We start from the raw sequence: 12,402 nt of genomic DNA, 5'->3' as shown, positions 1-12,402 counted from the left end.
GCTTGCTAAAATGCTAGGGCATTTTGAGATAAAGGAGGAGGTAGTATTGGGTCATTAAGGTGAATATTAAGGTGGATAAGTCCCTAGAGCTTGATGGGATATACCCCAGGTTATTGAGAGAGGCAAGAGATGAGATTGCTGGGGCTTTGACCAATACCTTTGGACCTCTCCAGCCACAGGAGAGGTCCCGGAGGGTTGTTCCATTATTCAAGAAGGGAAATAGGGATAATCGTGGAAACAGATTGGCAAGTCTCACATCGGTGGTGGGGAAGTTACTGAAGAGGAATATTAGGGATAGGATTGAGGAACATTTGGAAAACCATGGCCTAATTAGCGACAGTCAGCATGGCTTTGTGTGGGGCAAGTCATGTCTTACTAACTTGATTGAGCTTTCTTTCCCCCCCCCCAGGGGACAAAAGGTGATTGATGAAGGTAGAGCTGTGGATGTTGTCTACATTCATTTTAGTAAGGCATTTGACAAAGGTACCTCATGGGAGGCTCACCCAGAAGATCAAGACACATGGGATACACAGTGAATTGACTGTTTGGATTCAGAATAGTCTTGCCCATAGAAGACAGAGAACAGTGATTGATAGGACTCATTCTGACTAGAGGTCTGTGACTAGTGGTATTCCACAGGAATCTGTACTGGGACCTCTGCTGTTTGTGATATATGTAAATGACCTGGCTGAAAACTTAGATGGGTGGGTTAGCAAGTTTGCAGATGATGCGAAGATTGGTATTGGTTTATTATTGTCACCTGTACTGAGGTACAGTGAAAAGCTTGTCTTAAAAACCGATCATACAGGTCAATTCATTACAGTGCAGTTACATTGAGTCAGTATGGAGTACATTGATGTAGTACCAGGTAAAAACAGTAACAGTACAGAGTGAAGTGTCACAGCTACAGAGAAAGTGCAGTGCAATAAAGGCGCAAGGTCACAACAAGGTACATCATGAGGTCAAAGTCCACCTCACTGTATAAGGGAACTGTTCAATAGTCTTATCGCAGTGGGGTAGAAGCTGTCCTTAAATCTGGTGGTACGTGCCTTCAGGATCCTGTATCTTCTACCCGATGGAAGAGGAGAGAAGAGAAAATGTCCCGGGTGGGTGGGGTCTTTGATTATGCTGGCTACTTCACCAAGACAGCAAGAGGTAAAGACAGAGTCCAAGGAGGGGAGGCTGGTGTCTGTAATGCGCTGGGCTGTGTCTACAACTCTGAAGTTTCTTGCGGTCCTGGGATAGCATGGAAGATTGCCAAAGGATACAGCAGGATATAGATCAGTTGTAGATATGAGCCGAGAAATGACAAATGGAATTTAACCTGGCCAAATGTGAAGTGTTGCACTTCGGGAGACCAAATGTAAAGGGACAGTATGCTGTTAATGGCAAGACCCTTAACAGTGTTGTTGTGCAGAGGGATCTTGGAGTCCAAGTCCATAATTCCCTGAAAGTGGCTACACAGTTGATAGGGTGGTAAAGATGGCATTTGGTATGCTTGCCTTTGTTAGTCGAGTAATTGAGTTCAAGAGTCGGGAAGTTATGTTGCAGCTTTATTAAACTCTAGTTAGGTTGCATCTAGAGTATTGCATTCAATTCTAGTCACCCTATTACAGAAAGGATGTGGAGGCTCTGGAGAGGGTGCAGAAGAGGTTTACCAGGATGCTGCCTGGATTAGAGGGCATGTGCTGTCAGAGGTTGGACAAACTTGGGTTGTTCTCTCTGAAGCAGCAGAGGTGGAGGGGAGATCTGATAGAGGTTTACAAGATTATGAGAGGCATAGATAGAGTAAGACAGCCAGCATCTTTTTCCCAGGGTTGAAATGTCTAATACCAGAGGGCATGCATTTAGGGTGAGAGGGGTTAAACTCAAAGGAGATGTGTAGGGCAAGTTCTCCCCCCCCCCCCCCCCCAATTATAGACACAGTGGTGGATGCCTAGAAGGCACTGCCAGGGGTAGCAGTGGAGGCAAATACGATAGAGGCGTTCAAGAGGCTCTTAGATTGGCACATGAATATACAGGAAATGGAGGGATATGGACATTGTGTAGGCAGAAGGGATTAGTTGGGCATTTTATTGCTAATTTAGTTAGTCCAGCACATCATGGGCCAAAGGGCCTGTTCTTGTGCTATACTGTTCTATGTTCTAAAACAAAAAATATGTAGATTTCAGTGCATTATGAATGTGTCAACATCTCAGAAGGCAACTATAGTTGGAGGAATGAAGAGTAAAATATCATAGATAGTACAATACAGATTGCTTAGAAGGCTTCAACTAAAAAAAGTTACTGGACCTTTGACATGTAATAGTAATCTCATTGAAACTTTCAGACCAGAAAGTAAGGAGGTTTTGGTACAGCACTACAGGCATGACTAATTTGCTGTCCCAGCTGCTTGTTGGTCAATAAATCAATATTGATTACTCTTCCAGGTTACAAATTCAATTAACTTAAGAGAATAATAAAATTTGCATTTTAATTTACTCCCAAAGAAACCTTCATGGCTGATCATAACATTCACTAAAAGTTTGGGCAATTCACACTTCAGCCAGGCAAAAAGGATCCATCAGCAGCTCACTGAGGGAAGTGCTGTATACTCAATGCAGTCCATAAGAGGAACAGTAACATTTATAGACAACGGACAATAAACTCCACAAAGCTATGCAGGCCTATCAAAACTAGAAAGAGATAAGGCCACATTACTCAGTAACACTAATTAAAAAGTGTCCCTGGCTGTGAATCAAATACCACCTTATAAAAACATACTAATTATTGAATACTAAAGTCAGAAGTTAAAATTTAAATCTCAAGTTTGGATTGTAGTTATAGATACCTTGTTTCAATGAGGTATACTGTATAAACCTCCTGCATGTTCATTGCATTTTTTCCAGTTCGTTTTTCCGCTTCTGACACACTGATCTCCAGTTTCTTCAATAAGCAGCTTTTGTCTTCCATTATCTTTTACATATAATTGTAAAGAGTAAAAAAATTACCATTTATCCAAGCATTTACCTTATCACAGCATTTTTCTATTCTTTTAAATATTCTTTTCCAAAAACTCCAGTACCATTGCAAAATGTGTACAACTAGATAAGTATATGCTTTCATAAATGAAGTAGACCAATATAGATTTTATATAGACAAGTATCAAAAGATAGTAATTGTGGCTGAAACATTCGGCCATACAGACTGGGAGATCACACACACATGCTGTAACAACAGCATGAAGTTTTTTTGTCAGTGTCTAATTATAAGAGCAGGTATAATAAAAACTAGATTTAATAGATAAGAAATGAATCTTACAGGATGTCAATTCCAAGTTCTGGATTAAACCAAATTTGGGAAACTCCAAAACTTATTTCCAACAAGTTATTTTTGCAATTTTAAACTGGAAAAAAGTTAAATAATGAATGTGCTCAGCAGATCAGGCAGCATCACAAAGAGAGAAATGGAGTTAATATTTTGGGACAATGACCCCAAAAGATCATGGACTTAAAATATTTCCAAGGATACTGCCTATGCTGCTGCATATTCCTCTCACTTTAGTTTCAGATTTCCAGTATGCAGCATTTTGATTTTACATTGCAAATTGAACTTTTGTACTCATATGTATCCCCTCAAATCTTGCATCTTTTATATCAAAATTCTTAATATGGCTCATGGAATACAGTTTTCCTACAGGAATTGATGTGGCTCTTATGGGAATGTCACTGGGCCAGAACTTGCTGCCACCAACAAACTGCTGATTGATTTACAAAGAGTTTGTTCTGCATTTCCACAGATTCTCTAATGTGGACTGACTGACAGACAAGGTCTGGTATAAAATGGCCAATATATGTGCAGTGCCAGAGCCTTGCATGATGTAATGTGTGCAGATCAGATCAAGCCACACAAAAAAAAACAAAATCAGGAGTAGGCCATTTGGCCCTTAGAGCCTGCTCTGCCATTCATCAACATCAGGGCTAATCTTCTACGTGAACACCATTTTCCAGTACTATATCCATAAATCCCTTAGTATCTGGAAATCTATCAATCTCAATTCTGAATAGACTCAACCTTGAGCCCACTAGATCCTCTGGGTTAAAGAATTTCAAAAATTCACCACTCTACAAATGCAGGAGTTTCTCATCAGTCCTAAATAGCTTCACTCTTATTCTAACTCAAAGTTATTCTTTTAAACATTAGCCAAAACAGGCCTACTTTACTCAATCTCTCCTCACATGACAAAGCCACCATCCCTGAAATCAGTCTAGTAAATCTACAATGCACTCCTATGGCAAGTGTATCTTATCTTGGGTGACGAGCCCAAAGTACATGAGGCCCTATTATAACTGTAGTAAAACGTCCTTACACCTGTACTCAAATCATAAATTACTATATCTTCCTAATTGCTCGTTGCACCTGCATGTTCGCCTTCAAGGTCTTTTGTACAAGCACACCTTGATCCTTCTGAACATCTCCAGTTTCAAATCTGTCACCATTTAGAAAACAACTCTTCTTTTCTGCACCAGTCAATGACTTCACATTTTTCCACATTATATTCCACTTGCCATGTTTTTGCTCACTCACTCAGCTTGCCTATATACCCAAAAGCCTCTTGACATCCTCCTCCCCACCTCATCAGGGATTGCTTCATGGAGCAGTGCACTGGAGAGCCTATCCAGGAGATTAATAAGGATTAATGTGGTAAAGATCCCCAAGGCAATAGTGACCTGTTTGAGGAGGACCACCACAGGCCCATAACCAGCATCTTTAATTTAAACAGGGGCAATAATGGTATGAGGGGGGCATTATCCAAGGTGAACTGGGTAAACAAGCCAAGAGACAGGCGAGTTGAGGAACAGTGGGAGATAGCTGGTCTATACTGCTCAGCAAGAGAGGTTATCACAATCAAAAAGAGGGATTCCATAAGAGGCACAATCGATGATTAACAAAGGAGGTAAAGGATAATGTTAAATTGAATAGAGGCTTGTGGCAGACCAGAGGGAAGTTTTTAGGATCAGCAACAGAAGACAAAAAGGCTCAATAAAAGTGAGAAAATGAATTGAGAGAAAACTTGCATGCAGTATATATATTAAAAAAAAAGTAGAAGTTTCTATGGATACATAAATAAGAAAAAGGGCAGCTAAGGTAAATGAAGTTTTGGAGAAACTACAGGTGGGGGGGATGTGATAGAAGAGGGCTAAAGGTGGACAAGTCACCAGGACCCAATGGACTGCACACTAGGGTTTTAAAGGACGTGGCTGCAGAGATAGTTGACCCATTGGTTGAAGCTTTTCATAAACTTGCTAAACTCCAGGAGGGTACCAGAAATTTAGAAAACAGCAAATGTGACTCCCTTGTTCAAAAAAGGAAAGAAAGCAGAAGGCAAGGCAAGTTAGCTTAATAGCTATTATTGGCAAGATGCCTATAATCAAAGCAGAAATAGCTTATTTAGGAAAGATGAATATAGTTAAACCTAGTCAATGTAGTTTTATGAAAGGTTAATCATGTTTGACAAGTTTGCTTGAATTCTTTGAGGATGAAACAGGGAGAGTTGATAGAGTGTATTTCGATTTCCAAAAGGCATTTGACAAGGTGTCACATAGCAGACTGGTATACAAAGTTAAAAGCCCACGGTATCAGAGGAAGTGTGTACAATGGATTGAAAACTGGCTCTCTCATAGAAGACAGTTGGAATAAATGGGTCCTTTTCAGACTGGAAGGTGGTAACTAGTGAAGTACTGCAGGGATCAGCTCTTGACCCACATTTGTTCATCATTTACATTACTGACCTGGAGGAAGGAACAGTATGTGAGGTTTCCAAATGTGCTGATGATACAAAAATATGAACAAAGGCATATTGTGATCAGGATACTGTGATTCACAGGGGCAGGCATAGTGGTGTAGCAGTTTGTGTGATGCTATTACTGCGCCAGCAACCCAGGTTCAATTCTGGCTACTGTCTATAAGGAGTTTGTACGTTCTCCCTGTGTCTGCGTGGTTTTCCTCAGGGTGCTTCAGTTTCCTCCCACATTACAAAGACATACAGGTTAGGAAGTTGTGGACATGCTATGTTGGTGCCAGAAGCGTGGTGACACTTGTGGGCTGCCCCCAGAACACACTACATAAAAGATGCATTTCACTGTGTGTTTCAATGTACATGTGACTAATAAAGATATCTTGTCTTGTCTTGATTCTGCAATGAGACATGGATAGATTGAGTGAGTGGGCAAAAGACTGGCAAATGGAGTATAATGTGGGGAAATGAGAGGTCATGTACTCTTAAGAGAAATCAAAAAGGCAAATTGTATAGAGACACAAGAAATTCTGCAGGTGCTGGAATCTGGAACAATATACAAAGTGCTGTAGGAACTCAGCAGCATAAATGGAGAGAAACTGCAAGTTAGTGAAGTACAAAGGAATCTAGGTCACAAAAAGTTAGCAGACAGGTCCAACAAGTAGATAAGGCGGCAAACAGCATTTTAGCCTTCATTGCAAATGGGTTGGAGACTAAGTATAGGTAGGTTTTGTTGCTAGTGTACAGGGTGTTGATGAAGCTTCACCCAAAATATTTTTGGACCCTGTACCCAAACAAATATAGAAATATTGGTGGCAGTACAAAGGACATTCACCAGGCTAATTCCTGGGAATCAAGAGAGACTAAATAGTTTAGACTATTCCTTGGAGTTTTGAAGAATGAGGGGTTACCTTACTCAAATATGCTAATTCCCAAGGGGGCTTGACAGGATAGATGTTGGGATGTTTCCACTGGTGGGAGCATCTTGTTCAAGGTGATACAACTACAAGGAACTGGACATTTAAAACTGAGGTATGTAGAAATTTCTTCTCGCAGTGGGTGGCAAATCTCTGGAATTCTCTGCCCCAACAGGTGGTGGAAACTAGATCATTAAAGTATTTAAAGTGGCAGTGGATAAATATTTGATAGACTGAGGAAGAGGGGCATGAAGAAATGGTACAGAAGTGGAGTCAAGACGAGCATAAAATAGCCATGATCATATTAAATGGTGGGGTAGGTTTGAAATGCTCAATGGCCTAGTCCTGCTACCATTTTCTTGTGTTCTACTGTCTATTTTCACTTACTACTGGTTTATTTTCATATCTCATCTTGCCTTTTAATTAGTTTCTTAGTCCTCCTTTGCCAAGTTTTAAAATGTTCCCCAACCTCAGGCCTACAGCTATTTCTGGCAACTTTAAGTTTCTTCCTTTGACTTTAATTCCTCTTGCCAATCATAGATGAAACACTTTCTTTTGGATTTGTGGGTCTTAACAGGATTTTTTAGTTTGCAATTTCTTAAGTGTGACCCATGACCTATACAATGACAACCTTTCAATGCACTTTCTCAGTACAAAAAAAATAACCAACTCCTCATACCCTCGTGGTTTCCTTTGTTCAGACCCTAGTTTTGCATGAAACTACATCACTTTCAAACTCAATGCAAAATTCTAACATATTATAATCACTTTCCTCAAAATGCAATTTGATTACAAGATTATCAATTAACTTTTTCTTGCTGCATAAAACAAATTCCAAAATAGCCTTCTTCCTAGTTGGTTCCCTCACCATATTAACAGAGAAAACAACCTCGTATACATTTCACCAATTCATCCTCCACCCCATTACTGCTGAGTTGACGTATTCTGTCCACATGTGTAGATTAAAGTCCCCCATGGTTACTGTATCATGTACACCTAGTTTATTGATTTCTGCCCCAACCAATACAGTAGTGTAGCAGTTAGCATAATGCTATTACAGCACCAGCGACCAGTATTCAATTCCCGCCGCTGTCTGTAAGGAGTTTATACATTCTCCCCGTGTCTGCGTGGTGTTACGAGTCAGGTTGCTATTTGGTGAATGTCCCTTTAAGACACCTGGACAGCAGAGTAGTAGTGTGTGTGGGCAAGCAAGACTATAACAACGTGCTGTTTTGCAGAGAGAGAGAGCGAGCGACTGATCTCCGTAGCAATAGGTGAAGAACAGTAGCTGTGTCTGTCACTACAATCCATGTATGGATTTTTGGAGCAAACAAGTGGAGTCCACTTTGCCCTTAAGCTGAGTGGGAAACAGGTATTTCTGTGGGCAGCAGCCATGTATCGAATGCCTTCGGGGTGGCAGATACGTCGGAACAAAGCAGGGGAGATCATCGGAGATTGAGGTGTCGTATGGGTTCCATCGTGGAACATGTGGATTTCATAATTTCTCTCTACATTTTCTCTTCAGTCAACAGAGGTTTTGCAAAAGCCTTTGCTCACGTTTCACCTTATGATTTGCTGAACTGAACTTTGAGAACTATTCCTAGACTTGTGTTTGGGAACTTGCCACACACACACTTTGGAGTTTATTAGATTTGGGGTTAATGTTTAACATCTAACATTTTTGCTTTTCTTATTATCACAAGTAGTTATTAATAAAATAGTTTTTAAACACTTATACATGACTGTGTGTTTCTATTGTTGCTGGTACGTAACAGTGGGTTTCCTCCAGGTGCTCCGGTTTCCTCCCACATTCCAAAGATGTACAGGTCAGGAGCTGTGGGTGTGCTACACTTGCAGGCTGCCCCTAGCACTTTCCTAAAAGTCAAACTGAACATTCAGCTCCCAGCTTTTCCAAAAATGGTATTTGGATCATACCCATTTACGTCTATTAGTTTAGATAATTCATCTTCCTTGTTGTGAATGCTGTGAGCATTTAGATATGGCACACTTCAATTTGCCATCAACTACTTTCAGCACTTTGACCCCAATTTACTGCTTGCCTTACCTTCTCCTATCCATTGACTTTGCTTACTACTTGTCCAACTTCTAATTCCTGTTTTGTTTCCTTTTAAAGTTTCCTTGGAAATTCCAAACCCCCTGCTGAGCTAGTTTAAGCCTCCATAATAGCACTAGCCACCCACCCACCCCAGCAAAGATACTGGTTCCAACCCTATTGAGGAGCAACACTCTAGTTAATACAGGTCCCATTTGCTCCAGGAACTATCCCAATGCCTCAAATCTAAAGGCTTCCCACCTGCACTACCCATCCAGCTGCACATTAGTTTACTCTTTTTCTGTACTTGATACATGTGGCACTGAGATTACTACCATAAAGATCCTGCATTTTTATTTTTAAAAAAAAACCTCTTTCCTAGCTCCCCAAACTTCATCTGCAAGACGTCATCCTTTTTGCCATTTACATCACTGGTATTATTATAGCTTACAATCTCCTTTACAATTCCCTGCAGTCATTCCATAACATTCTTGCCCCCTGGTATCAGGGAAACAATGCATCATCATGTCTGCCCCCCCCCCCATATTAATATTACTCTCTCATTCTTCTTCTCCTCCTGTGCTGTTCAACAATTCATGATGCCATGCTCCTGGCTTTGACAGAACTTCCCAAAGATACCATTACCTCACAACATACAACACTACAGCACAAGCCCTCCGACCCACAATGTTGTGCCGACATTTTATCTTGCTGTATGATCTATTTGAATACAACAGTATCTAAAAAGGAAAGTCTGTTGGCGAGCAAGATTTTCTCAGGGAACTAAACTACCTACCAGTTCTTCAGTCTGTTGGCAAGACAGCAATCCCGTCTTTCTGAACTGTCAAGGAATTTGGACCATAAATACACTTCTGCCCATACTCCCTGATCAATATTGCACATTTATCATTCTATTACTCCAAGACAGAAGTGAATTACACCACAAAATAACAGCAGACACAATTTGTTGTTCTAATAAAATCAATAGAAAATCCTGGACCAAATCATTTTCGGTGTTCAGCACATCAACAAGTTGCTACGCACAAACAAAACTGGCAGGTAAAGACTGAAGGTGCATCTGAAGAGTCAACCGAAGAGTCTTCAGCAGTGCATCTGAAGAGTCAACAAAATCTGTTCCCTCCAAAGATGCCGAAAAGGCTCAGGGAGTGTTCCCAGAACTCACTGTTGGTGCCTCAGTGTATGAACCGGGCGCCTCAGTGTATGAACCAACACTCACATAGTTATATTTCAACACAAAGCCCTAAAGAGACAGCAAAGCAGCTGAATACCCCCAGCAGCCGTGAAACACTTGGCATGAATTACCTGCCCCTTGGAAAACCCGAGCACACGCAGCCCTGCAGGAAGACGGGTGGCTTTGCAACTACAAAACCCGCAGAGGGGCAGGAACTTCGCCTCTGGCCGCCGCATTTTCGCACACCCATCAGGGACTCTGAAGTAGCGACCAGCTCGGCCAGTCTGGGCCAAGCCTGCAAAGAGGAATCGCCAGGAAGCTCATTACTCCCGCCTCTGGGAGCGGCTGCTCCCCAAGCCGGGCGGAGACTACCCCCAAGCCCCGGCGGCCGACCTCGGAGGGCCCGAGACCGCCCCCCGTTCCCCGCAGCTCGCCCGCATCAGTACCGTGCTTCGGTTGCCGGCAGGGCTGCCGATGTCTAGACCGGACTGAAACCCGGGCTCAGCCTGGGGTCCCGAGTTACTCGCCACCGACACCTGCTCCTCCTCCTCCTGTTGCCCGACCTGATCTGCCATCATCCACCGCTCCGCACTGCGCAGCCGCGGCCCTCGGTCCGCATTTAAAGGGACAGTGCACCCTTCCCCCGCTCAGAGATCCTGCAGCCCTTCCGCACTGCTTCCACCGGTGACTTCACGGTGCCAACCAATGAGTTGGAGGCTGGAGACGCGAGGTCAAAGCAAACAATCGAAACAGTTAGAACCATAGAACAATACAGCACAATACAGGCCCTTCGGCCCACCATGTTGTGCCGACCTTTAAACCACGCCTAAGACTATCTAACCCCTCCCTCCCACATATCCCACTATTTTAAATTCCTCCGTATGCTTATCTAACAATCTCTTGAACTTGACCAATGTAGCTGCCTACACCGCTACCCCAGGCAGCGCATTCCATGCACCAACCACTCTCTGGGTGAAAAACCTCCCTCTGATATCTCCCTTGAACTTCCCACCCATTACTTTAAAGCCATGCCCTCTTGTATTGAGCATTGGTGCCCTGGGAAAGAGGCACTGCCTGTCTATCTATTCCTCTTAATATCCCTCTATCATGTCTCCCCTCATCCTCCTTCTCTCCAAAGAGTAAAGCCCTAGCTCCCTTAGTCTCTCCTCATAATCCATACTCTCCAATCCAGGCAGCATCCTGGTAAATCTCCTCTGCACCCTTTCCAACACTTCCACATCCTTCCTATAATGAAGCGACCAGAAATGGACACAGTACTCCAAGTGTGGTCTAACCAGAGTTTTGTAGAGCTGCATCATTACCTCGCGGCTCTTAAACTCAATCCCACAATTTATGAAAGCTAACATCCCATAAACTTCTTAACTACCCTTTCCACATGTGAGGCTACTTTCAGTGATCTGTGGATATGAGCCCCCAGATCCCTCTGCTCCTCCACACTACCCAGAATCCTGCCATTAACCTTGTACTTCGCCTTGGAGTTTGTCCTTCCAAAGTGTACCACCTCACACTTCTCTGGATTGAACTCCATCTGCCACTTCTCAGCCCAGCTTTGCATCCTATCAATATCCCTCTGCAAGCTTCGACACTATCCACAACACCACCGACCTTTGCATCGTCTGCAAACTTGCTAACCCACCCTTCTACCCCCTCATCCAAGTCATTAATAAATATCACGAAAAGTAGAGGTCCCAGAACCAATCCTTGTGGGACACCGCTAGTCACAGCCCTCCAGTCTGAATGCACTCCCTCCACCACAAGCCTCTGCTTTCTACAGGCAAGCCAATTCTGAATCCACACTGCCAAGCCTCCCTGGATCCCATGCCCCCTGACCTTCTGAAGAAGCCTACCATGTGGAACCTTGTCAAATGCCCTACTAAAATCCATGTAGATCACATCTACCACACTACCCTCGTCAATCTTTCTAGTCACCTCCTCAAAGAACCCTATCAGGCTTGTGAGACATGATCTTCCCTTCACAAAGCCATGCTGGCTGTCCCTAATCAGTCAATGATTTTCTAAATGCTCATGGATCCTATCTCTTAGAATCCTTTCCAACAGCTTGCCCACCACAGACGTAAGGCTCAACAGTCTGTAATTCCCTGGACTATCCCTACTACTTTTTTGAATAAGGGGACGATATTTGCCACCCTCCAATCCTCTGGTACCATCCCCGTGGACAATGAGGACTCAAAGATCCCAGCCAACGGTTCAGCAATCTCCTCCCTCGCCTCGCGGAGCAGCCTGGGGAATATTCCGTCAGGCCCCAGGGACTTATCTGTCCTAATATTTTCTAACAGCTCCAACACATCCTCTCTCTTGATATCTACATACTAGAACAATAATCTTACCAACACTGTCCTCAGCATCATCAAGGCCCCTCTCTTTGGTGAATACTGAAGATAAGTATTCATTGAGAACCTCACCCACTTCCACAGCTTTTATC

General features: G+C 42.9%; 1 protein-coding gene across 1 annotated transcript in view; it reads right to left on the bottom strand.

The window, feature by feature from the left end:
* snx4 (sorting nexin 4) overlaps positions 1–10,536 on the bottom strand; it is a 45,286-nt gene extending 34,750 nt beyond the window's left edge. Inside the window, exons 1-2 of the mRNA XM_052015386.1 lie at positions 10,385–10,536; positions 2,831–2,955 (exon numbers count right to left, since the gene is read on the bottom strand). Of these exons, the coding sequence (XP_051871346.1) occupies positions 2,831–2,955; positions 10,385–10,516 (257 nt within the window). The 5' untranslated portion in view covers positions 10,517–10,536. The remainder of the gene's footprint in view (positions 1–2,830; positions 2,956–10,384) is intronic.
* Positions 10,537–12,402: the final 1,866 nt, after the last annotated feature.

Source organism: Pristis pectinata, chromosome 1, assembly GCF_009764475.1.
Source record: "Pristis pectinata isolate sPriPec2 chromosome 1, sPriPec2.1.pri, whole genome shotgun sequence".
NCBI lineage: Eukaryota > Metazoa > Chordata > Chondrichthyes > Rhinopristiformes > Pristidae > Pristis > Pristis pectinata.
The sequence above is the reverse complement of the archived record's forward strand: the minus strand, read 5'-3'. Positions and strand labels throughout refer to the sequence as shown.